The sequence below is a fragment of the Oryctolagus cuniculus genome, chromosome 7 (genome assembly GCF_051225735.1).
Source record: "Oryctolagus cuniculus isolate XC-2025 breed Fujian yellow rabbit chromosome 7, ASM5122573v1, whole genome shotgun sequence".
NCBI lineage: Eukaryota > Metazoa > Chordata > Mammalia > Lagomorpha > Leporidae > Oryctolagus > Oryctolagus cuniculus.
Window position 1 is genome coordinate 111714520 of NC_142873.1, and position 25585 is coordinate 111740104.

The 25585-nt window shown below is 44.0% G+C and overlaps 2 protein-coding genes and 1 long non-coding RNA gene across 39 annotated transcripts in view; 2 read left to right on the forward strand and 1 right to left on the reverse strand.

Moving 5' to 3' along the window:
- PATJ (PATJ crumbs cell polarity complex component) overlaps positions 1-10615 on the reverse strand; it is a 452303-nt gene extending 441688 nt beyond the window's left edge. For 22 of the 25 annotated variants that reach the window (XR_016237308.1, XM_070078398.2, XM_070078393.2 and 19 more), the window contains exon 1: positions 10216-10427. The gene's annotated coding sequence lies outside the window, so the exon portion shown is untranslated. Of the gene's footprint in view, positions 1-9715; positions 10120-10215; positions 10428-10530 lie in introns of those variants that run through there. The other 3 variants (XM_089337290.1, XM_070078389.2, XM_089337289.1) reach the window with 2 other exon arrangements.
- Positions 10315-16489, forward strand: LOC149125690 (uncharacterized). The gene is made up of 2 exons (XR_016237319.1): positions 10315-10441; positions 16165-16489. It is a non-coding gene; the product is annotated as an uncharacterized LOC149125690 (long non-coding RNA).
- A 4153-nt stretch (positions 16490-20642) lies between these two features.
- The window catches only part of TM2D1 (TM2 domain containing 1), a 49103-nt gene continuing 44160 nt past the window's right edge, over positions 20643-25585 (forward strand). For all 13 annotated transcript variants that reach the window (XR_016237317.1, XR_016237316.1, XR_016237314.1 and 10 more), the window contains exons 1-2: positions 20643-20840; positions 22477-22550. Coding sequence is in view for 3 of the 13 variants with exons in the window: in XM_051857699.3 (XP_051713659.2) it covers positions 20674-20840; positions 22477-22550 (241 nt within the window). In the remaining 10 variants the exon portion in view is untranslated. The remainder of the gene's footprint in view (positions 20841-22476; positions 22551-25585) is intronic.

Consider the following 25585-nt stretch of genomic DNA (forward strand, 5'->3'; position numbering starts at 1 on the left):
TGCCAGCACTGCAGGCAGCTGCTTAACCCACTGAGCCGCAGCACTGGCCCCAAATAAGTGAAAAAAATTTTAAAGTACTTACAAATTGGCACAAAGGTGTGTGCACATGAGGATTTATTATGTTGTTTTTAATAGCAAAACTCCTGGAAAAATTAAACTATCAGAAGTAATCAGGCATTAAGTAACAAAGTAGGTCTGAATGTACTGAAAAGAAATGAGAAGGAAATGGTTAACACCAAGCCTGCTGCTCATTCCTTCAGCTTGAGAGATCCCTGCAAGAAGGCAGACTTCCCACAAACAGCTTACTAACGGTTTTTAACAGGGAACAGAGAGTGCCTTATTTTAAAGTGTCAGGGTGTATCTGGTCTAAGTGCTTTCAGTAAATAATCTCAGGATGTATGGACTTGAGGGGTATGGCTGGCTGGAAGACGGGAGATGATCACTGACACTACCTACTGTATAACGGTGCAGAGAACTAGAGACCCACAAAGAAAAGGCTTCTGAAAGGGGAAAATCTTCCTGTGTGTATCATGCAGAACTTGTTGATCTGAAACAAGAAGTGTGTCCTGAAGTCGAACTTTACTTCTGCAATCAGATCAAGAAGTGCAGTAAAACTGTCAGAAACACATTTATAAATGGCTTCACATTAATCTACATGTAACCACGTAGTTTAGGCATGTTCATAACACAAATATGTCTGAATGTGGAGAGCAGTGACGCAGAAAGCTGTGCCTGCTAGCGAGGAGCTCCCTGTGGAAGGACTGCTCCCGCCTGCGGCCTCTAGCATGAGGAAGGTCTGCAGTTGGGTAAGAAGTCGCATTCTGGAGAGTGTGCCTTGGCAATCCCACCCTTTGTGTTAACATGCGGATGTTATCCAATATACACAGTGGATTATATTCACATCTTTGTAAGAAGGTGTGTGTGTGTGTGTAGGTTTCTGGAAAGGGTTTGGAAGGAAAGTCAATTTAATAATAGTGATTTCTCCTAAAATTAGAAATCAGGACAGAGACATTTAAAAAAATTGGACTTTATAAATTAGACTCTACATAGATATTGGTGAGTGTTGTTTGAATTTTATTTATGTATTAATTTTATAATTAAAAAATAATAGCAACAGAAAGATAAGGATGGATAAGCTAGCCTAATGAGAGCACAAGAGAGATATCAAATTGCCCAAGACGGTATCAAATTGCAGTCTAAATAGTACCATCAATAGTGTACCCTTTCACTCTCAAAAGTGTCTGTTTGAATAACATACAGAAGTCTTTAAGAAGTTCAAGGAAAATGTGTATTAAAAAATGCATAGATTTAAAACATTTTTTACCAAGATCAACTTTTCATTCCATTTTCCATGGAATTTTTTTTAAGGATTTACTTATTTATTTGAAAGGCAGAGAGAGATCTTCCAATCACTGGTTCACTACCCAAATGTCTGAACAGCGAGGGCTAGGCCAGACAGAAGCAAGGAGCCAGGAGCTTCATCCGGGTCTCCCACGTGGGCGCAGGGGCCCAAAATATGAGCCAGCTTCCACTGCTTTCTCAGGCACATTAGCAGGGAGCTGGATTGAAAGTGAAGCAGCCTGCCAAGACTCAACTGGCACGCATTCCGTGAACTTTTTGAAATACTCTTGTATGGGGCTACTCTAGATCAGTGTTTTCAAACTTCAGCATGCAATTCAGAATCACTTGCAGAATCTGAAAAAACACCCTTATTATCAAGAGGACTAAGTAGGCCTTGATAACACCCATTTCTAACAAGACACCCTACCATCCCAGAGGCCATAACTTAAGAATCACTGCAAACAAATATAGCGCAAGACTTTCTGCAAAGACAACTAGTTCTAAACCACCCAGCAGTTTTGTAGCTACAGCAGAATGGGGAAAAAAGTCATTTAGACCAGTATTACTGTAAGTGTGGCCTGCAGATTGAGAACTGACCCTCAAAGAGCTAAGTATGGAAACTGAGAAATTTAGAAACTTTCCTGCAATATAGCTGAATAAAATGCATCCATTATACTTAATTAAAAAAAAAAAAAACCTGACCTTATATTTTATGTATCTTTTTAAAATTTCATTTTTCTAGTTATTTATTTGGGGGAAATTTCAGTCCTTGAAAAACCAGGGAATGGGGAACTCCGAACTTTCACCACAGATGGTTTGACAGGGTCTTGTAAATACTACTAAGCACACTGGTCTTTATTCTGTAGGCCACAGGAAGTAACTACAGGATTTTAAGTAAGGGCATATTGAGTCCAGATTTTTGTGGGCTTTTAAAATTTATTTATTTATTTATTTATTTTTGACAGGCAGAATGGACAGTGAGAGAGAGAGAGAGAAAGGTCTTCCTTTGCCATTGGTTCACTCTCCAATGGCCGCCGAGGCCAGCGCGCTGCAGCCGGCGCACCGCGCTGATCCAAAGGCAGGAGCCAGGTGCTTCTCCCGGTCTCCCATGGGGTGCAGGGCCCAAGCACTTGGGCCATCCTCCACTGCACTCCCGGGCCACAGCAGAGAGCTGGCCTGGAAGAGGGGCAACCAGGACAGAATCTGGCGCCCCGACCGGGACTAGAACCCAGTGTGCCAGCGCCGCAAGGTAGAGGATTAGCCTATTGAGCTGTGGCGCCGGCTTTATTTATTTATTTTTTAAGAGTTAATTATGTGAAAGGCAAAGTTACAGAGAGGCAGAGAGATATCTTCCATTTGCTGGTTCACTCCCCAAATGGCCACAATAGCCAGAACTGGGCCAATTGGAAGCCAGGAGCCAGCAACCAGAAACTTCTGGGTTTCCCACATGGGTGCAGGGGCCCAAGCACTTGGGCCATCTTCCACTGCTTTCCTGGGCCATAGCAGAGAGCTGGATTGGAAGTGGAGTAGATGGAATTCGAACCGGCGCCCATATGGGATGCTGGCACTGCAGGCAGTGCCTTTACTTGCTACGTCACAGCACTGGCCCCCAGATTTCTATTTTATTTTATTTATTTTTTATTTACTTTTTATTTTTTTGACAGGCAGAGTGGACAGTGAGAGAGACAGAGAGAAAGGTCTTCCTTTGCTGTTGGTTCACCCTCCAACGGCCGCCACGGCCAGCGCGCTGCAGCCGGTGCACCATGCCTATCTGATGCCAGGAGCCAGGTACTTATCCTGGTCTCCCATGGGGTGCAGGGCCCAAGTACTTGGGCCATCCTCCACTGCACTCCCTGGCCACAGCAGAGAGCTGGCTGGAAGAGGGGTAACTGGGACAGAATCCAGCGCCCCGACCGGGACTAGAACCTGGTGTGCTGGCGCCACAAGGCGGAGGATTAGCCTAGTGAGCCGCGGTGCCGATCTCAGATTTCTATTTTAAAAACACCATTTTGGGCCTAATCTTTCACCACAGATGATCTAATCTTTCACCACCATTTCTCTATGGTGAAGCAGGGTAAAACAGTACCCTACAGGCCATGTGGGCACAAGATGGAGTCCCAGCTGCTCAACTTTCAATCCAGCTCCCTGCAAATGACTTGGGAAAGCAGCAGAAGATGGCCCAAGTGCTTGGGCCCCTGCACCCATGTGGGAGACCCAGAGGAATTTCCTGGCTCCTGGCCTTGGCCTGGCCCAGCTCTGGCAGTTAAGGCCTTGAACCAGCAGATGGAAGATTTCTCTCTCTCTCTCTCTCCTCCCCACCCCCTCCACCAACTCTGCCTTTCAAATAAATAAATAAAAACCTTTTAAATAAAAAATAAGAACATAATTCTTATAACTGTACATTAATAGTCTTCAAACTTTTTTAAAACATACATTCCTATCAGTGAAAATATGTTGACTACACACCTCAATTTATTTTTTATCATCATAAACATGAAATATACTAACATCATATGTGTTTTAAAAGATACACAATACAGAAACTAAATTAAAGTAAGAGAAAGATTTACAAATGGAATTTTGCTGGCTTCTTCTCATCTTCCTAATGGATCATCCTACACATTTTAGAAATCATAGTAGTAAAAAGTTAAAATGGTAAAAAGTTAAATGTCCAACCCTCTGACTCATTTTTCAGACATTCATTTATTTGACAGGCAGAGTGACTAAGAGAGAGAGAATTTATCATCTGCTGGTTTACTCCCCAAATGGCCCCAAAGGGCAGAGGTAGGCCAGACCTAAGTTAGGAACCTGGAACTCCATGTGGTTCTCAGAGGTGGGTGGCAGAGACCCAAGTACTTGGACATTCATCTGCCACTTTCAAGACACATTAGTAAGGAGCTGGATATTAAGTGGAGCAGGTGGGGCTCAAACTGGGCTTTGATATTTGATGCCAGTATCACAAGTGGCCACACTGTGCCACAATGCCAGCTCCTCTCATTTTTAATAAAGCTAAACTGTATCAACAAAGCACCTGGGATATTACAACTCCATAGTTTTAGGTAATATGTAGGGAATGGAACTAAAGCTCTAACAGTATATGACCAGGGAAGGAAAAAATGCAAACAACTCTACAACTGAATATCCAGCAAGCACTACACAGGCTAAGTGAAACCTAGTCTCACTTATAGTCAGGAAATGTTCAGCCAAACAAAATTGACCTATTTAGCCAAGAAACTAATAGGGGTTATAGAATGGAATTTCAAGTTTGTATAAACATGGTAAAGCTGAGTCAAACTTGTCATCGAAAGGTCACCCACGATCAGTCATAGCCTAGACATTAAAATACCATGTATACTATCACCCCCGTGGTCACACAGCTTCCAGAAAACAAGAAGTTTATTACACTCAGCAGCTTTCACACCATCATTGATCAAGAGAGTCTGGGTTATGAATTTTTCATATCTGGTTCACTATAGAATTTGATTGAAGGAAATTATTATAATATTGTGGCTTTCTTAAAACCCATGTCCTCAGCCACCACCAGTTAATGGAATATTTGAAAAAAGGCTGATATACATAGAAATTTAATTCAATTTAAATTTCTGGTTGAAGGAAACTTATTGAAAAGATTTATTAACCTCCTCAGATAAAGAATTAAAATAAATTAAAGACCCTGGGAAACACACTTTCCAGACTCCCAGGAGCTAACAAGAATGTAACTGCTACTGACTTAACAAGACACCTGACATATCTATCTCGAAATTTCAGATCATTGGAGATCTCTTTTGGAGAGTACAGGTACTCAGCTTCCAACTGCACATGCAGATCACAATTAGACTGCACATAAGGCCCCAGAGGGAATTTCCCAGGGTTCAAAGAACCAGGGAATTTGAAGACTCAAGGAGCTATTAAGTGTAAATAAAGTCCTGATTTCAGAAGCTATTCAAACATTGAAGTCTAAGCTTCCACTGCTTCTTTTGCATTGTAAAGCTCAAAATGTTTCTAATTCTTTTGTCCTCAGAGCTCAGCAGTTACTAAGTACTGATTAAATAAAAAACTCTCCCAGCCAAAGAACAATGCTGGCTCTCCACTGGCACACCAATACATTTGCCTACCAAGTAACCAAAGCTTTTCTAAAGCTCTCAGGTATAAACTATTTTTAACTACATCACTGTATCTCTGGAATTTGAGAAACATACATATAAATTCCACAACAATCCTAACATTTTCGGGCTATATGCCAAAGAAATAGGTGATACTTAAGTCTACCTGACACTGACCATCCAGAAAATACTGAAATCAATGTTTAAAGATACTATGTCGAACTCAGAATCAGAACTCAAAACTGAGTCAATTTTCCAGACTCAGTGAGCAAAATATTAATATTCTCATTGAACTAGTCAAAGTTAACCAATGCATATCAATAATCTTGTAACTAGACATTTTTGTATGAACAAGGTTAAACTACTCTATGATATGCTTCTGTATTCATAGGTAGCAATTTTCTCCACTGAGCAACAAATAAACAAATCTGGGCAATTTGCACACTTATGGCACTCTGATCATGTAGCGAGCCCCACTGGTGACATGGGCATTGATACTCTTCAATAACATCTCAATACCCAATTCTTGAAATATGAGAGATGCTATAGCCTAGGATCTTTGAAATGATAGAGAACTGGGTTCTATCCCCAGTTCCAGCTCTATGTCCTTGGGACTGGCACTGAGGCCTAGTGGGCTAAGCCTCTGCCTGAGGCGCCAGCATCCCATATGGGTGCCAGGTCTAGTCCCGGCTGTTCCTCTTCTGACCCAGCTCTTTGCTATGGCCTGGGAAAGCAGTGGAAGATGGCCCAAGTGCTTGGACCCCTGCACCTATGTGGAAGACCTAAAAGAAACTCCTGGCTTCTGATATGCCCAACTCTGGCCATTGCAGCCATCTGAGGAGTGAACCAGCAGATGGAAGACCTCTCTCTCTCTCTGTAACTGTGTCTTTCAAATAAATAAATTTTGCAAAATAACAACAACAAAGCTAGAGTGCAAGTGCTTTAGCAAACTAAACCCTCTTTAGAATAAATACACTCAGGCTGGCATTGTGGCACAGCTAGTTAAACCATTGCCTACAACAGCAGCATCCCATATGAGCACCAATTCAAGTCTCTGCTGATCCACTTCAGATCCAGCTCCCTGCTAATGTACCCAGGAAAGCAGCTGAAAGTGGCCTTAGTGCTTGGGAGATAGAGAGAGAGTTCCCAACTCCTGGTTCAGGCCTGGCCCAGCCATGGCCAGTACAACCATGTGGGAAGTAAACTAGTGGATTGAAGATCTCTGCCCAGCTCTCCAACTCTTTCAAATAAATTTTAAAAAGAACAAATTCAAACTGAATCATATTCCAGAGCCATCCAACAGAAACATTTAAACCACATGCATAGTTTTAAATTTTCCAATAGCCTCATTTAAAAAAAAAGGCAAAAATAAACTGGTAAAATATTTTAATATAGGTTGAACATCTGAAATGCCGAAGACTAGAAGTGTTTCAGATTTTGAATTTTGTTCAGATTTTGGAATATTTTCATATACTTAACGAGATACTTCAGAGATGTATTTAGTATTTAGACCCAAATCCAAATATTAAATTTATATTTCATATACACTTTTTACACATAGCTTGAATGTAATTTTATACCATATTTTTAGTGTGCCTACATTTTGACAGCAACTCAGAAATGGAATTTTCCACTTGCAGTATCATGTCAGTACTTAAAAGGTTTTGGATTGTGGAGCATTCCAGATTTTTGATTATGGATGTTCCACTTACAATGTATTTTATTTAATCCAGTAAATACAAACTATCATTTCAATGTACAAATAAGTTAAAAACTGAGATGTTTTGAAATTTTTTACATATTAATTCCTTCTTTAAAAAAATTTATTTATGTATTTGAAAGGCAGAGTGGCAGAGGCAGAGGCAGAGGCAGAGAGAGAGAGGTCTTCCATCTGCTTGTTCACTCCCCAAATGGTCACACTGGCTGGAGCTGGGCAGATCCAAAGCCAGGAGCCAAGAGCTTCTTCTGGTCTCCCACATGGGTGTAGGGGACCAGGGAGTTGGGCCACCTTCTACTGCTTTCCCAGGCCATAGCAGAGAGCTGTATTGGAAGCAGAGTACCAGGTACTGGTGACACAGTGCTGGCCCCTAGGTTAACTCTTCAAAATCTGGTATATATTTCACATTTTCAGCATATCTGAATCCCAACTAGCCCTACCTAATGGTCACATATGTATGACAGAAAAGTTTTCAGAAAGATCCCTGTTTAGTGTTTTCAGTGATCTTCTTTACCAGTTGAGTCTCTATCTTTTATCAAAGTAACTATCAGATGGGGCCGGCACTGTGGCATAGCAGGTAAAGCCGTCCTGCAGAAGATGTCTCAAGGCTCTGGGCCCCTATAACTTCGTAGGAGACAAAGAAGAAGCTCCTGGCCCCTCACTTGAGATTGGTGCAGCTCTGGTGGATACGGCCAATTGGGGAGTGAACCAGCAGATGGGACCTCTCTCACTGCCTCTCCTTTTCTCTGTGTATCTCTGACTTTCAAATAAATAAATCTTAAAAAAAAAAAAAAAAAAAAAGTAACTATCAGAGTGAAAACACAAACTAGAATTCTTTGCAGTGAAAAAAAAAAAAAACAGACCTCCACAATCTTATCAGAATTAAACAGCAGAGTAGAGCAAAGAGTGGGGGAATAACAGCATTCAGATTGCAAAGCACTGTTTCCAACATCTCCAAATCTCGGTGAGGCAGATCATTTACAAGTGAGAAAACAGAGGACCAGACTCAAATGACTTGACAAAAGTTATACAGTAAATACACCCAATTCCACGTTTCCAAACTGAACAGGCTGCACAGTTGTATAAACATACACACACACACACACACACACATCCACTTTCAATCTATCCCACAGATTAAAAGCAAAAGTATTGGCAGTCACTAAATTTCTCTCCATTTGCATTAGAACACCTGATGGAGGCTTAAAAAAAAAAAAAACAGCACTGCATCTACACAGAAACCCAAATGAGAAAACATTTCTATATATTATGCATTTTCTAATGTGGAGGTACAATAGTTCTGCTTTTAAAATTAAAAAAAAAAAACTTACTCCACCACTAGCATGAGCAAAGTCTTAAATAAACAAAAGAAATCCCTCTGTGGTTCCCCCAACCTAATGAATTTTTGTTCAGCTTTAACAAAGCAAGTTATTTACTTCAGACCACTTGGCAGTTCAACGTATGAATAATTATTAAATGCTGCAAGTAAAAAAAATACAACAGTAAGGATCAAGAAATCTTGAGCCATTGTCTCAGAATCACAAGGTTCTAAAAGTGAATTCACTATATGAAAATACACAGATTTTCCTAACTTTTTTAAAAAGTTAAATTGAAGGAAAACGTTAGTGGTTATCGCTCAAATAACAGGTGGATGCATTTCTATTTTTTAAATTCTCTCCAATTTTTTACAATTACTATTAGCTTTATGGTTATAAAATATTAATACATGACTTGGACTTATCAAGGCATCGTTAAACAGACAAAGGTGTAATACGATTTCTTCTCAACTTGAAACAAACCTATTTTTCTGATGGCAGACCCATTTTATGTGACCACTAACAGGATCTAAACCAGTAAGGACAAATCTCTTCAGAACTCATTTCAGAAATTCTACCCGCTGGTACCTTCCGCTTCCATATTAAGTTTCTAATTACATAAAATGTTAAATGATCCTTCTAAAGCCTGCCAGGGCCCTACAAGCATCCAAGATCATTTTAGCTAAAAGTCACGACGTCACCTAACACTTTCTAACGCAGCTAAGCAGCCCGGAGTTTCTCGCTCCCAGGCCTCCCCCGCTGCCCTCTGGAACACATGTGTCAATGAATCTGCAGCCAATAGGCGTTCAGCCGGTCTAGAATGTGGACCGTCCAGCTTGGTGGAACTGACGCGTTCCGTAGAGGTCTCTAAAAGGCCGGTTCGTCCATCTAAGCAACATTTGCGGCGCGCCTGCCCAAGGCAAGACCGTAAATGATATCAGGAAGCAACCTAGGGAAATCAGGCCCCGGCAGGAGCGCCCTGTCACCGGCAGACTCAAACCGGTAAACCAGGAATCCAGGTCTCCGTCCGTCCGGAGGCCGGACACAGTGCCCAGAGAACACCCCAGCGGGAGGCTGATTCGGCCCGCCGGCGGCCGGCAGGGTGGAAAGGGTCTGCAAATGTTTTCCCGAGCTTGACTTGGTGCACAAATCCAGTCATGTCCCCAGAGGACTCTCCACCAGGTCCTGCCAGCTACGAAGCAAGAGCGGCCCGGGGAACCCTCAGCTATGTGACCCACCAGGCTGCGACCAAGTCGTCCCCGGAGCCCGGGGCTGAGTACCCCGTCCTCCTCGGGCTGCTGAGGCGGCCGCCACCTGTTCACGCCGGCCCGGGGCACCGGTGGAGGACACGCTCCGCCCAGCTCTGGGGGTAGGGGAGCGGAGGCACGCAACTTGAGTGCCGAGCCTCAACCGTGCCCTTCCCGGGCACCAGCGGGCCGAGATTGGAGGCCGCGAGGGCCTGCGGAGGCTGGGCGGCTCCCCTGCCGGCGGCCTCCGCCGGGCCCCGCGCACCGGGGCGAAGACCACGGTGGGGTCGCCGGGCCCGACCCGAGAAGACGGCGTCCCCGCCTCGCCTCCCGAGCCAGCCGGTGCTGGACCCCTCCGAGCTCCGGGGCGCCCTCCGCCTCCAGCCTGGCGAGCCGAGCGCGCGCGGGGCAGGGAAGGCGGTCTAGGGGCCACCGGCGCGGGGACACTCGGGGCGCGCCGCGCGGCCGCCTGTCGGGACCCCACGCTTTACCTGGTCCGGCGGAGATGCGGGTGGGAGCCTGGGGCGGGAGGGCTCGGCATCGGCCCTCCCTCACCTGGGCGGAAGTGCGAGGCCCAGGGCGACCGCGCTCACCTGCAGGCCCTCCCCTCGCCCCGACCCTCCCCGGCAGGGGCGGGGCCCGGGTGGGCGGGCGAGCGCTGACCGGCGGGCTCCGGGGACTTAGGGAGAGGGCAGTTCACCGCGCCGCGTGAGGCAGGTGAGGTTCGCGGGGCGGGGGAGACTGCCAGAGCTTGGGGGCAGAGTGGGCAGAAGAAAGGCCGCGCGGTGGGCGCCGCCGGCACTAACCGGCTGGACAGGTGTGGCGGCAGGGCTGGACGGAGGGCGAGACTCCAGGTGAAGGGAATTGAAGGAGGACGTTAATGAAAGCCCTGGGTCGGACCTACTCAGCCCTTTTTGTTCCCGTTCTCTCCTCCTTGGTGTTTTCTAGATCCTCTGACACAACATCAGATAGTCTAAGGGTACCTGTGGGGATTATTATTTTCTTCTCATTTAGTTGAAGGGAAAAACAAACCTAGCGTACTTGTCTGCCAGCTTGTACCTTACCTCATTTACTCCAGGAAGAAACAGCACACTTGATGGGTATTGATTGGTCCAAAGTTCGAAACCCAGATAAGATCCATCATGGATTTCACTGCACATTTTAATAGTTTCATTCTGTAGGTCATAACGTGACACGCTTCCACTCTCTTTAATGTGATTACCGTTGGGGTTTTGGCGAGTAAGCATTTTACTTTGCTTAATATAATCCACTCAACAATAAAGAGAATCAAGGGCCCATGTTGTGGCCAGTGGGTTAAGCTGCTGCTTGGGACCAGTTGGGTTTGGGTCCTGACTGTTCCACTTCCAATCCAGCTTCCTGCTAAGGCACCTGGGAGACAGCTGATGATGGCTCAAGTAGTTGGGTCTCTGCTACCCTCTTGGAGATCTGGATGGTTTTTGGCTCTTGGCTTTACCCTGGCCCAGACTTGGTATTTGCAGCCATTTGGGGAGTGAACCAGCCAGTGGAAGTTTCTCCCCCTCCCACTTCTCTCTATCATTCTGGCTCTCAAATAAATAAATCTTAAATAGAATCAGTCTCAATCACTGAATCTCATTTGATGAATAAATGCAGTGTTTATTAAGCACTGTAGTTGACTCTGCATCCCTGTCCTCGAGGAAGATGGACTACACACCAAGCAGCTGCCACATGGGGACATTTGTTGTAAAGATCATGCATTTGTCAGTTTATGGTTATTATAGTTTGTTTGCTTGTTTTAAAGCAAGTGTTCCTTCTTAGGGCATTTGGTTGAAACGCCCTCCTCCTGTTATCATAATACATGAGTTTGCTGCCCGCCTCTGCTTCCAGCTCCAGCTTCCTGCTAGAGCAGACCTGGTGATGGCTTGGGTGGTTGTATCCCTGCCACTCATGTGGGAAAGAAACCTGGATTGAGTTCCCCATCCTGGCTTTACCCCCTCTCCTCCCGAGCTGTTGCAGGCATCTGGGGAGTGGATAGGAGCTGTCTTAAATTAAAAAAAAAAAAAAAAAAAAAAAACCAAACCAATAAACAATACTCTCCAAAAAAGAAGATCCGCAACATGAGCGTGGCCCCTACTGTTTGAACACTAACAAACTATTGGGAGGGTGGGGATAACTGTATACAGCAACTTAAATTACCAAAGAGAATGAAAGCAACACCTTCAGGAAATAGAAATCTATCATGCTTGTTAAAGGCCTTGGTTAGGACTTAAAAAGGTTTTAATGGGTGTTTGGGATTTACTTAGGTAAAATGGATAAGGAAATGCTTCCCAAGTAAGAACAGCATGGAGGCCAGTTGTTTCAGTGTATCCCATTGCAGACATTGGTCTCTTCTGATTTTAACATTTGATGTTATACACATATTCTCCCATTCTCAAAAAGCCACGTACCTTTGAATTGACAAAGAAAGTGAGTTCAAACTCCTTTTCTCAATATTCAAGGCTTCCATAGTCTCCTTTTTGTGCTGACTCATCAATCTAATCTTGTGCTTCAACTCTCCAGGATCTTTTCTCTTGCCATGGAATCACCACTGGGCCTTCTGTTGTTGACGCAAGCTGTCTCCCTGGCATGGAAAATGCTGAAACTCTACCCTTCCTCCAAGGCCCACTCAGGGCTCACCCCAGCATACATTTCCACTACATTTAACCTAAATTTCTCCACATTTTTGTGTTACTGTGAACCTTCCCTTGGCTCTTTAAATTTTAAAAGGTTTTTTGTGTGTATAGTTGGTACATTCTTTTTTTTTAACAGGCAGAGTGGACAGTGAGAGAGAGAGAGAGACAGAGAGAAAGGTCTTCCTTTGCCGTTGGTTCACCCTCCAATGGCCGCTGCACCGCACTGATCCGAAGCTAGGAGCCAGGTGCTTCTCCTGGTCTCCCATGGGTGCAGGGCCCAAGCACTTGGGCCATCCTCCACTGCACTCTCGGGCCACAGCAGAGAGCTGGCCTGGAAGAGGGGCAACCGGGACTAGAACCCGGTGTGCCGGCGCCGCAAGGCGGAGGATTAGCCCATTGAGCCACGGCGCCGGCCTTAGTTGATACATTCTTAAAAAGCTTTCTCTGTGTCAGAAAATGTTTTCCTCTAAGAGTTCTCAAGTGGAGTCAGTGCTATGGCATAGCAAGTGAAGCCCCAGCATGCAGTACCGGCATCCCATGTGGGCATCAGTTTGGGTCTCGGCTGCTCCACTTCTGATCCAGCTCTCTGCTATGGCCTGGGAAAGCAGTAGAAGAAAGCCCAAGACCTTGGGCACCCACACGGGAGGCCCAGAGGAAGCTCCTGGCTCCTGGCTTCAGATCCAGCCGTTGCAGCCATTTGGGGAGTAAACCAGCAGATGGAAGACCTCTCTCTTTGCCTCTGCCTCACTGTAACTCTGCCTTTCAACTCAATAAAATAAATCTTAAAAAAAAAAAAAAAGAATCCTCAAGTGTCTCATTCATAGAATGATAAAGATGAATTTAAATTTTAAAAATGATCATTTGTTTTGAAAGGCTGAGTGATAGAGGGAGAACAGAGAGAGATCTTCTGTCTTCTGGTTCACTCTCCAGATGCCTACAACAGCCAGGTCTGGGCCCGGGCAAAAGCCAAGAGAGGCCAGAAGCTCTAACCAGGTTGCTCACATAGGTGGCAGGCGCCCATGTATTTGGGCCATCTTCCACTGCTTTCCCAGGTGCATTAGCAGGTGGAGTAGCCAGGATTCAAACTGACAAATAGCAGCTGAACCTGCTGTGCCACAATGCTGGCCTCGGGGAATTTAGTTCTTAAGAACACAGAGGTCAGAACTTCTGAGCTTGAATGCTAACTCCATTTTCTTAAAAACATGCCCTTGACAAGCTAGTTACCCTTCGGATTCTCATTAATGAAACTGCCATGACAGTGCTCACTTCAGGTGGTAGTTTTGAAGGTTAAATGTGGAACCCATGCACTGCCTGTAACTAGCATGTGGAAAGCAATCAATAAATGAAGCCCATGGCTGGAAGTGAGTGTGGCAGTTACCTGTGACAGCAGAAGAAAACCCAGAGTCCTAGTCCATAAAGTGAGACATAACTGATGATGGAGAATCTGAAAATATCATGGAAGCTTTTATATCAAACGAGTCTGGGGTCTCCCACCCAGGCAAAGGAAGACCTTTCTCTCTGTCTCTCTCTCTCTCACTGTCCACTCTGCCTGTTAAAAAAAAAGAATGTACCAACTATACACACAAAAAACCTTTTAAAATTTAAAGTCTTGCTATGAGGGGCCCAAGAACCTGGGCCATCCTCCACTGCTTTCCCAGGCCGTTGCAGAGAGCTGGACTGGAAGTGGAGCAGTGAGCAGAAGGCAGCCCCACCCACTATGACACAACGCTGGCCCCCTGAAATGCTTGGACCCCTGCTACCCACAAGGGAGATCTCAATGGAGTTCTAGCCTGCTGCTCTCACCTGGCCAGCCCCAGCCAGTGTGGCCATTTGTGGAGCAAATCAGCAGAGGACAAGATCTCTTTCTGTGTCTCCTCTCTCTCACTCTGCCTTTCAAATAAATAATGTTTTTTAAAAAAGAAAACCAATTTATTTTGTTGTTTTGTCTTTTGAGAGGCAAGAGTCTGATAAAAATCAGTTTTTAGGTAGACCATTTGACATTCAAGATGAAATATAGGCTTTATTAAGCGGTGAATCAAAGTTAGCTTAATTGGATAGGAGGCAGTTAGATCAGTGTACCAAAGAGAGAACACAATCAGAAATACTTGAGAGCTAGGAGCATGGACACAGTAAAATTCCAAATGTGCAGAAGGGTAGGATAAAGACCTAGCAGAGCCCTGATACAAATTTACCACTAGAGAAATTGCCTATCACACTCAAACAAAAAAGGGAGGTTTGAGAGTAACTATCTTTTGTCTATTAATGCTTGCATCTTAATCACGAAAGAGGAATTGGGTTGGTTTCCTCAGAAAGTCTTGCTATGAGGTAGAAGTATCTGTTAATGTAATTAGTTGTATGTTCAAATCTTTGGAATGAAAAGATTCAATGTATAGAGAGAGCCCTTGAATCCCAGAGGAAGCTTTGTGCAGGCTTTGCTGGTAATCCTCTTTCCTAATGTTTTTGCACAACCATTTCCACCTGCCTTTGTGTTTTCTGTAGAATTCTATAGAATTTCTACAGACTATGCGACAATGAAAATTAGAAAATCATGTGGTCAGAGACTATGTTTGCAAAGAAATAAAGTCACATATGTTACTGAATCTTGAGAAAAGAGATTAAAGGCCAGTAAGAAGACAAAGTGAGGGTTTTTTTTTTTTTAACACATCATCACTTCAATAATCAAAATTTTATATTGTTTCCTTCACAGGGAAACCTTTTTGTTCTTTTTAGTTTACATATTGTGGGAAGGAATATTGAAATTATAAAAAGAGATTCTTGTGGGATTTGTCAGCAAAAAGGAACAGTATTTTCAAATAGGTAATTGTTCAAAATATGTAAAAAATGACACAAATACAAACATCAGTATTATCCTGGCAGTCAGAAGGAAAACATCTAGTTTTGTCAAAATTCCAATAAACTCAAAATAGAAAGCTGCATCCTTTAAGCATCTGATTTTCATTAGATTGTATTTTAAAAATAAAACCAAAACATCCTGAAAGTCAAAATAGCAGTCAAAATGCAAAGTTACTGTCTGAGAAAAGATAATAGTTGTAAAAGAAATTCTGATCCTATCCTTGGATTTTACCTAATCCTTAACCCTTTCTTAAATCTATCTTAAGATAAGGCTGAGGGATGGTATTGAGATGAATGTTGTCCACATTATTGATTGTTTTGTTTTTCTTAAACACAAAGTTAATGATTAGTTTTCTAGACTACATTTTTACACAATTATGAATCTAAAAAAATATTTCTCTGTTGACTCAGTTGTCCTGGAGTTTTAAATAACCTGATGCTGGTGACTATATATAAATATTTATATTAAAAATACATATATATGTGCACACACACACTATTGTGGGGTAACAGTTTAACAAAACTCTTGTCTCACTATGGTAGCTACCAGCTGATTGAACAGTAACAACCATCAAGTTGTATTTTACTATTAGTATTTTTCCTTGCCAAACATAAAATGCTTAATTGCTGAGTTCCTGTCTCCTCCTATTTTGAATCCCTAAAGTCTAGCCTAATACTGGTAAATACTTGATAAATGGTTCTTTGAAAGGAGAGAGAGAGGGAAAGGGGGTGGAAGGGAAAAAAAGGATGAGACAGAAGGAGTCCACTTAAAATAGTAACTTCAAATTTGAGCTAGCAAATTTCAAATTTCCTATGATTTAAACCTGACTTAAAGCATTGATTATGCATGTTATCAGACAAAAATGGTTCAGCAATGCTGCAATACTAATTAATAAAAAATGTAAAAGTAGTTCTAACACTTAAATATTATTTTAGGGGCCGGCGCTGTGGTGCAGTGGGTTAAAGCCCTGGTCTGCAGTGCCGGCATCCCATATGGGCGCCAGTTCAAGTCCCAGCTGCTCCACTTCTAATCCAGCTCTCTGCATGGCCTGGGAAAGCAGTAGAAGATGGCCCAGGTCCATAGGCCCCTGCATCCATGTTGAAGACCCAGAAGAAGCTCTTGGCTCCTGGCTTCAGATCAGCGCAGCTCCAGCTGTTGTGGCCATTAGGGAGTGAACCAGCGGATGGAACACCTCTCTCCTTTTTCTGCATCTCTGTAATGCTGCCTTTCAAATAAGTAAATAAATCTTTTTGAAAAATATATTATTTTAGGGACCGGCACTGTGGCTTAGCAGGTAAGGCTGCAGCTTACAGTTCCAGCATCCCATATGGGCACCAGTTCAAGTCCCAGCTGCTCCACTTCCAATCCAGCTCTGTGCTATGGCCTAGGAAAGCAGCAGGAGATGGCCCAGTTCCTTGGGCCCCTGGACCCGTGTGGGAGACCCAGAAGAAGTTCCAGGCTCCTGGCTTTGGATCAGCCCAGCTCCAGCCATTGTGGCCATTTGGGGAGTGAACCCGTAGATGCAAGACCTCTCTCTTTCTCTCTCTCTCTCTCTGCCTCACTTCTCTCTGTGTAACTCTGAATTTCAAATAAATAAATAAATCTTTAAAAAATTTATTTTAGGGGCCGGTGTTGTGGCACAGCGGGTTAACGCCCTGGGATGAAGTGCCGGCATCCCATATGGGTGCCAGTTCAAGACCTGGCTGCTCCACTTCCAATCCAGCTCTCTGCTATGGCCTAAGTCCTTGAGCCCCTGACCCGCGTGGGAGACCCGGAGGAGGCTCCTGGCTTCTGGTCTGCACAGCTCCAGTCATTGCGGCCAACTGGGGAGTAGACCAGCAGATGGAAGACCTCTCTCTCTCTCTCTCTCTCTCTCTCTCTCTCTGCCTCTCCTTCTCTCTGTTGTGACTCTGACTTTCAAGTAAATAAATAAATCTTTGAAAAAATTATTTTAAATAGGAGCAGGCTTTTGGTACTTTAGTTAAGATCCTGCTTGTGACACCTGGGTCTCTTACTAGAGTGCCTGGATTTGAGTCCTAGCTCCACTCCAGATTCCAGCTTCCCGCTAATAAGCATTCTAGGAAGCAACAATGATAGTTCAAGTTGCTGGGTCCCTGCCAGCCACACGGGAGCCCTAGATTGGGTTATACATTTCTGGCCAGCCCTGGCTGTTGTGGGCATTTGTAGAGTGAGCCAGCAGATGGATCTCTCTGTTTCTTTCAAATATTACCTCAAATAGTTTTGTTACTGGAGACAGCTGGAATAGAGATTCTTGCCCCCTGAGAAAAGAATTTCAGGCATGAGAGAGAGCTTGGCAGAAAGCAAGCTAGCAAAGTTTAATGAAGCAGTATGCCTGGCATGCTAGGTGGGCAACTCAGCATGAAACTTGCTGCAGTGTCCAGTCTGCAGTGAGTACGGTATGGGGTGCACTTCTTGCTGCCGCTGCCCCCTCCCTTTCCCTTTCCTTCTGGGATTTTGATGGGCAAAGGACTTTCAGGACTTCAAATTTGTGAAATTCCTCACAAGGCTTTATTCCACAGTATTATCAGACTGAATAGCCCCCTAGGCACCAGGCTAGGAAGATTCTCCTGGGATATCTGGTTGGGGGAGGGGAGAGAAAGGCTGAGACTCCTCTACAAGCTTATCAGACAAGGGTAGGACTTTTGAAGTGTAAACAGTAATGGCCCCTTCTAAGACTGCTAAGTTCCTTCCTGCACAAACTTCTTGTCTTTTTTCCTTTGGCCTCTCTCATACACAAAGACTAATGTCTGCCTTCCTACCTAAGTTTCCTGTCTACCAAACTATTTTGCAGATGAACCACCTGATAACATATTACACCAGTGTTCTCAAAGTGTGGTCCCTAGACCAGCAACACCAGTGTTACCTGGGAATGCTTGAGAATGCAAACTACCTGGCCTTACTCTAGATAGCCTCTTCCAGAAACTCTGAGAGTGGGGTCCATCATTCTGCTTTAACGGATATTGCAGGTGATTCATTTTTTAGTATAAAATTTTAATCATTTGAAAGACAGAAACAGAGATCTTTCATCTGTTGTTTCACTCCCCAAATGACCACAACAGTCAGGACTGGGCCAGGCCAAAGACAGGATCCTAGAACTCCATCCAAGGGTCCCACTTGGGTAGCAGGGACACAAATACTTGTGTCATTACCTGCTACCTCCCAGGGTGAGTATTAGCAGGAGGCTGGCATTGGAAGCAGAGCAGTATCTATGATCCAGACACTCCAATACAGGGTGCAGGGCCAAAGTTTTTCTTAACCAATGTGCCAAGTACCTGCCCCCACAAATGATTCTATGCTACTCAAGATTTGAGAACCACTGCACAATATAATTCTTCAAAGTTAGTGCTAATGTGGATGAAAATGCACCACTCAAATTCAAGTATCTTTCTAATGTTAGACAAGTTGAATTAAACTTACAAGATTTGTTTTTTATTTATTTGAGAGGCAGAGTTACAGAAAGATGTAGTTTTCCCAGGTGAATTAGCAGGGAGAAGTGAAGTGGCCTGGTCTCTGACCAGCGCCCATAAGTGATGCCAGCGTCACAGGCAGAGGCTTAACCTGTTATGTCATAATGTTGGCCCCAAATTAAACTTTCACTCAAAAAAAGAGAAAAAAACCTGCATTTTCCCTTCATTATATAAATTCTCTACTATAGAACATCAAGAATGTACAGAAATTAAGACAGAAAAGATGGAGGGGAAAACCTTCAACTTTTCACTTGGTATAGTCATAAACACTCTTGTCTCTTATTATAAGCCTCACCAAAAATTCCCAACTAAATGTTCACTGTTGAGCTCTTAAATTCTGTGCGTAAAAGCCTTCCACAAATTCTTCTAGCTTAGAAGGTAACTGGGGAGGGCTTGTGCTGTGGTAAAGCAGGTAAAGCCACCACCTGCAGTGCTAGCATCCCATATGGACACCAGTTCAAGACCAGGCTGCTCCATTTCTGATCTAGCTCTCTGTGATGGCCTGGGCAAGCAGTAGAGGATGGCCCATGTGCTTGGGTCCCTGCACCTGCGTGGGGGACCACAAAGAAGCTCCTGGCTCCTGGCTTTGGATCGGCCCATCTCTGGCCATTGCAGCCATCTGGGAAGTGAACCAGCAGAGGGAAGACCTTTCTGCCTCTGCCTCTCTGTAACTCTGCCTTGCAAATAAATAAATAAATAAATCTTTTTTATTTTTTTAAAAAGGCAATTGGAGGTATGGTATTATAATTATCAAGAGCACAGATTCTGAGATCTGCAAACATCAATTTTATTCCAACATAGCCACATAGTTAAAAGGTCAATGTCCTTCCAGCATCTTGTCTTTTAGCCTGATTCTTTGGGGGTGATCCCAAATCTGAGCAGGACCGTTGGAGATGCTGTGTGGAAAGTATGTAGCACCTACTATCTTTAAGCAATCTTGTATCCTACTTAATGGATTCACTCCCAGGCCCTTCTAGGTCAAATGTTGTCAAAATTCTAAGAGTATTTAGACATGGAATGGGACGTTTAGAAAGGAAGCAAAAGTTTTTCCAAAGATGTTATGAAAGGCTGTAATCCAAAAGTACTCCAGCAAAACAACTTCAGTGGTTGTGGTGTGAATGTATGGCAGTATGTTGAAAGTTTCTTTCAGAATCCAACTCATAATTTTGAACCATCTATGAATTTGGCAAACTGGCTTCCTCCCCTGAGAATGAGAGCAGAAAGAGAAGAAATCTGAAACATGAAGCTTCAGGAAGATCAGAGCAGAGAGAAAAAGCAGCATAAAAGACAGTTCCCCAACAGAAGACTTTAGGTGAAGGAACTGAACAGTGTGGCAGCCATGTCCCAGGTGGAAGGTTGAGTGTTGCTTGCCAGTTCTGCCTCCAGAAAGTAACTACTTTCAATTTTGGGTAGACAGTTAAGAGCTGAAGGGCTCTGTACTGAGTGATTTGAAAACGTTAATGCTTGTATAACTGTCATTATTGATTTCCAAAGGACTATGTGCTAAGTCTGTAAATATATTAATGACTTTTTCTCACTTGTTAGGAAGCGTTTGTTATGTATTTTTGTGTTCATGGACTTAAAACTGCAACTTCTAAACAAGAAATAAATTTTTAAAAATTTAAGAAATAGTTTATCTCCACACAGGACGCCCCTAGACCGAAAACCCACAGCACCAGGAGCCAGCCAGGGCTGGGAACTGCGGGTTCCTAAAAGGTTGCATCTCCTTGTACTGCTCCAAGGCCAACCTGAGCTCCTTCCGAGGACTCGCTGGGAAACTCCCACCGCGGGGAGAAAATACGTCATTCGGCGACCCACAAACCAGGGAACCCGCTAGGGAACGGAACCTGCTCCAGCCACTGCTACTGTCCCTTTAAGAGCTCCTCCTTCTGCACTTCCCTGAGCGGCCCCGCGGAGGCGGAACCGGAAGCTGTGGGGGACGCGCCGGTCCCCAGCATGGCGGCCTCTTGGTCTCCTAGGCTCTGTACCTCGGAGGCCTTGGCCGCTCAGCTCTTTGGAGTCCTGTGGCTCGTGACAGTCAACCCAGGCCCCTGGGGGGCTGTCGCCACCGTCGCTGCCGGGGGCGAGGAGACGCCAAAGTGCGAGGACCTCAAAGTGGGACAATATCCTCTGTGGGGAGCGCCCTGTCCTGGAGGCGAGGTAGACGTGGGTTCGCGAGTGGGTCGCAGCCCTCAGCACGGGTTAGGGCTGTACTGAAGAGAACGGGGAGCTGTGGCCCCTAAGGACCGAGGGACCCTGGGAAGTAAGAGCGGTGTGGGGACGGGAGGGGCAGAGGCCACCCTGCGTGGCTTAAGCCTTGGAGTTTTACTAGTCTTTGGCGCGTCCTCTTCTCATCCACTTATTTATCAGGGGTGAGTTTACTTTTCAGCAATCTTAGGGGCGTTTAGTGTACCTGAGATGCGGGACTGCCAGGAGGTGAATTCCTTGCTCCACTTTGTAATCTTGGGCGAGTTATTTGAACTCTGCTTTATTATGAATAAAAATATATGGATAACAACGGCCTGACTTCAAAGTGTGTTGTGATAGTTAAATTAATGCAGGTAACCCACTTAGAACAGTGCCTGGCAGAGTAGGAACTGTATGTATTAGCTATCTAGGGATGAGGAAACGGGCTGAAAAGTTAACTAATAAACACAGCTTTGTGAGACATGTAGGAACAAGATGAAATGGGAGTTACAGTCAAATTAAAATAGCTACTTTTGTGCAAAGTTAGTGTTCATGCAAATTGTAGATCAGAAAAACTATTAAAGTCACAGATATAAGAAAGATTCTGTGAAGGAAAATTTAAAATTAAAATTCTGTAGTATTTTTATAGAAGAATCAGCCATTATTAGACTTTTAACAGAATAACTTGCTGAATTACCATTATGCTTGGAGTTTGAGAATCACTTAACTAACGTGCCCTAAGTTGAGTCCTTTTCTTGGCAAAAGTGTCAGGGTCATTCCAAGAAAATAATTGGGTAATGTGAAGAGTTGAACCTTGGAGAGAAGTGACTGACATAGGACAGTGAGGTGCTGACATATGGAAAATGTCTGTTATTCATGGCATAACAATGATAGTGATTTTAAACCTTAAGCATGGTCCGGGCTGTCTCCAGATACCTGATGCAAACTATGCTTGCCTCCTCTTTAGTGTCAACAATAACATATTTGGTAGAGAGACTGTGTACACCCCCACCCATTGTGAAAAAGCCCAGATCCTGCTGGGGTGACCTCAGTCTGAAGGAAAGTGACCTAGGCGTTGAGTCAGGAAACCTGTGCTGCTGTGTACATTGATAGGACTCTAGGTAAACCATTCCAACATGGAACCCCAGTGTGTGCTTCCATAACGTGGGGAGGATGATATATACCCACAGGGTTGTGTTAAATGAAATTATCTGTATAGTAATTCTGGGGACTCTGTAACAATTCAGACTAAATCTCTGGAAACTGATTTGTTTTTAAATTTAAGCTTTCAAAATAATTTTATAAAGAATTTTATGTTAATTTTTGCTTTGTGCTTATACCCTGATGTTCTTTAAATTAGAACTTTTAATATATTAGGCTAATACTTTTCCTGTAATAAATTAATTTTCAGGTATTATTTAGCAATACTAAAACTGTACTTGTGCTGTTGACTTGGACATTATCAGCTGCTCTTTACATGTGAATATTAACACAAGTATATAATAAGAGATATTAAAGATATTATAATGTTTTTATTGGAATGTCATTTTTATTTCCTTAACTTTTTTTTACATATATTTGTAAAGATCCAAAAATAAATGATGCCACGCAAGAACCAGTTAACTGTACAAACTATACAGCTCATGGTAAGACTTCCAGAAAAATGTCTTTAAAAATAATTTTTAAAATACTAGCTATTTTATAGATCAGTATATGATAACTGAAGATAATTAATAAATGTTTTTTCTTAAGTTATAACATTATTCAGTTTCCAAATCTACTTAAAATTGGAGAGCTGTCTAGGAGTTGTCTTTTTTTTTTTTTTTTTTTTTTGACAGGCAGAGTTAGTGAGATAGAGAGAGGTCTTCCTTCCCAAATGGCCACTATGGCCGGCGTGCTGCGCCGATCCGAAGTCAGGAGCCAGGTGCTTCCTCCTGGTCTCCCATGCGGGTGCAGGGCCCAAGCACTTGGGCCATCCTCCACTGCCCTCCCGGGTCACAGCAGAGAGCTGGACTGGAAGAGGGGCAACCAGGACAGAATCGGCACCCCAACCGGGACTAGAACCCGGGGTGCTGGTGCCCCAGGCGGAGGATTAGCCAAGTGAGCCGCACCGCCAGCCTAGGAGTTGTCTTAAAAAGAATCTTACCGGACCAGCGCTGTGGTATAGCAGGTAAAGCCTCCGCCTTCATTGCCAGCATCCCATATGGGCACCCGTTTGAGTCCTGGCTGCTCCACTTCTGATCCAGCTCTCTGCTATGGCCTGGGAAAGCAGTAGAAGATGGCCCAAGTCCTTGGGCCCCCTGCACCCACGTGGGAGACCCAGAGGAGGCTCCTGGCTCCTGGCTCCTGGCTCCTGGCTCCTGGCTTCGGATTGGCGCAGCTCCAGCCGTTGTGGCCAGTTGGGGAGTGGGCCAGCTGATGAAAGACCTCTCTCTCTCTCTCTCTCTCTGCTACTCTTTCTCTATCTGTGTAACTCTGCCTTTCAAATCAATAAATAAATCTTTTTTAAAAAAATGAATCTTACCCAATTATGTAAACTGGGAAATTTTATTTAGTTATTTTTCAAATTTGGCATCAGTATAGTTTCTTAAACATTTATTTAATTTTTTTAAAGATTTATTTATTGCTTTGAAAGGCAGAGTTACACAAAGAGAGAAGGAGAGGAATAGAGAGGGAGGTCTTCTATCCTCTGATTCACTCCCCAATTGGCCACAACGGCTGGAGCTGTGCCGATCTGAAGCCAGGAGCCAGGAGCTTCTTCCAGCTCTCCCACATGGGTGCAGTGGTCCAAGGGCTTGGGCCATCTTCTACTGCTTTCCCAGGCCATAGCAGAGAGCTGGATAGGAAGTGGAGCCGCCGGGACTTGAACTGGCGCCCATATGGGATGCCAGCACTGCAGGCAGCGCCTTTTCCCGCTATGCCACAGCACTGGCCCCCTAATTTTTAATTTTTTATGGTGAAGAAATTTCATGTATTTCATATATACAGATTTAGGTGTATTTTTTACATAAGAGTTACTAGGATAGCCATGGAGAATCACTTTTTTTTTTTTCTTAAAATTTATTTGAGAGAATGAGATCTATCTGCTGGTTCACTCCACAAATAGACTCAGTTAGGCCAAAGAGTGGAACTGGGAACTTAAATAAATGGCAGGCACCCAAGCACTTAAGCCATCATTGCTGCCTCCTAGGACTGCATAAACAGGAGGCTGGATTCAGGAGCAGGAGCTGGGTATCAAACTCACACCTCTGATGTGGCACGTTGGCATTTTTTTTTTTAAGGTTTATTTATTTATTTGAAAGAGTTAGAGAGAGAGAGGGATAGACAGAGTGAGCTCTTTAATCTGCTGGTTCACTCTCCAAAGGACTGGGGTTGGGGCTGGGCTACACCAGAGCCAGGAGCCAGGAGCTTCTTCCGGTCTCTCATGGGGCTGACAGGATCCCAATACTTGGACCATCTTCTGTTGCTTTTCCCAGGCCATTTACAGGGAGCTGGATTGGAAGTGGAGCAGCTGGGGCATGAACTGGTGCCCATAGGGGAGGCCAGTGTTGCAGATTGTGGCTTTACCCACTAAGCCACAACACCAGCCCCTTGGATGTGGGCATCTTATCCAAACTGCTCCAGTGACTTACTGCTGAGTTGTGATCAGAGAGAAACATCAGAATGAGCCTTGAAACATACTGCTTTTTTTTTTTTTTTAACCTAATTAACTGGAGAAAACTGAGAAGTATGTTAAATGATGACTGCATTCTTCCAGCAAAAATTATTCTTCCTTAGATTTTTCACTGAGTATATGAAAGACTTCTGCTGAATGCTCAGTCTGTGTTTAACTTTCTTAAACTGCCTCTGGGAAGGGTTGAATATAAGCAGTGTTTTACAGAAGGAAATTGGAGTTACTGGGTAGGAATTGGAAAAAAAGATTAAGGACATTCATCTTTGACTATAAATTGATGTGATCTTAAAATGGTTCCAGGTAGGGGCCGGTGCTTTGGCGCATTAGGTTAATCCTCCACCTGAGGCGCCAGCATCCCTTATGGGATCCAGTTCTAGTCCCAGCTGCTCCTTTTCCAATCCAGCTTTCTGTTATGGCCTGGGAAAGCAGTAGAAGATGGCCCGAGTCCTTGGGCCCCTGCACCTACATGGGAGACCCGGAAGAAGCTCCTGGCTCCTGGCTTTGGATCGACGCAGCTCTGGTGATTGTTGGCCATTTGGGGGGTGAACCAATGGACAGAAGACCTTTCTCTCTGTCTCTCCCTCTCACTGTTGTAACTCTACTTCTCGAATAAATAAATAAAATCTTAAAAAAAATGGTTTCAGGTTAACTCAGTGTTTTGTTTTTTTTTTTTTGTTTGTTTGTTTGTTTCATGACCATCTGGCCCTTTATTCCTGTCTTCAGTCAAGAGCTTTTTTTTTTTTTTTAAGGTTTATTTATTTATTTGAAAGATTTACACAGAGAGAGGAGAGGCAGAGAAAGAGAGAGGTCTTCTGTCCATTGTTCACTCCCCAATTATCTGCAATGGGCTGGAGCTGCCCCCCACCCAAAGCCAGGAGCTTCTTAGGACTTGGGCCATCTTCTACTGCTTTCTCAGCCATAGCAAAGAGCTGGATCGGAAGTGGAGCAGCCGGGCTTGAACCTGCACCCATATGGGATGCCAGCACTGCAGACAGTGGCTTTACCTGC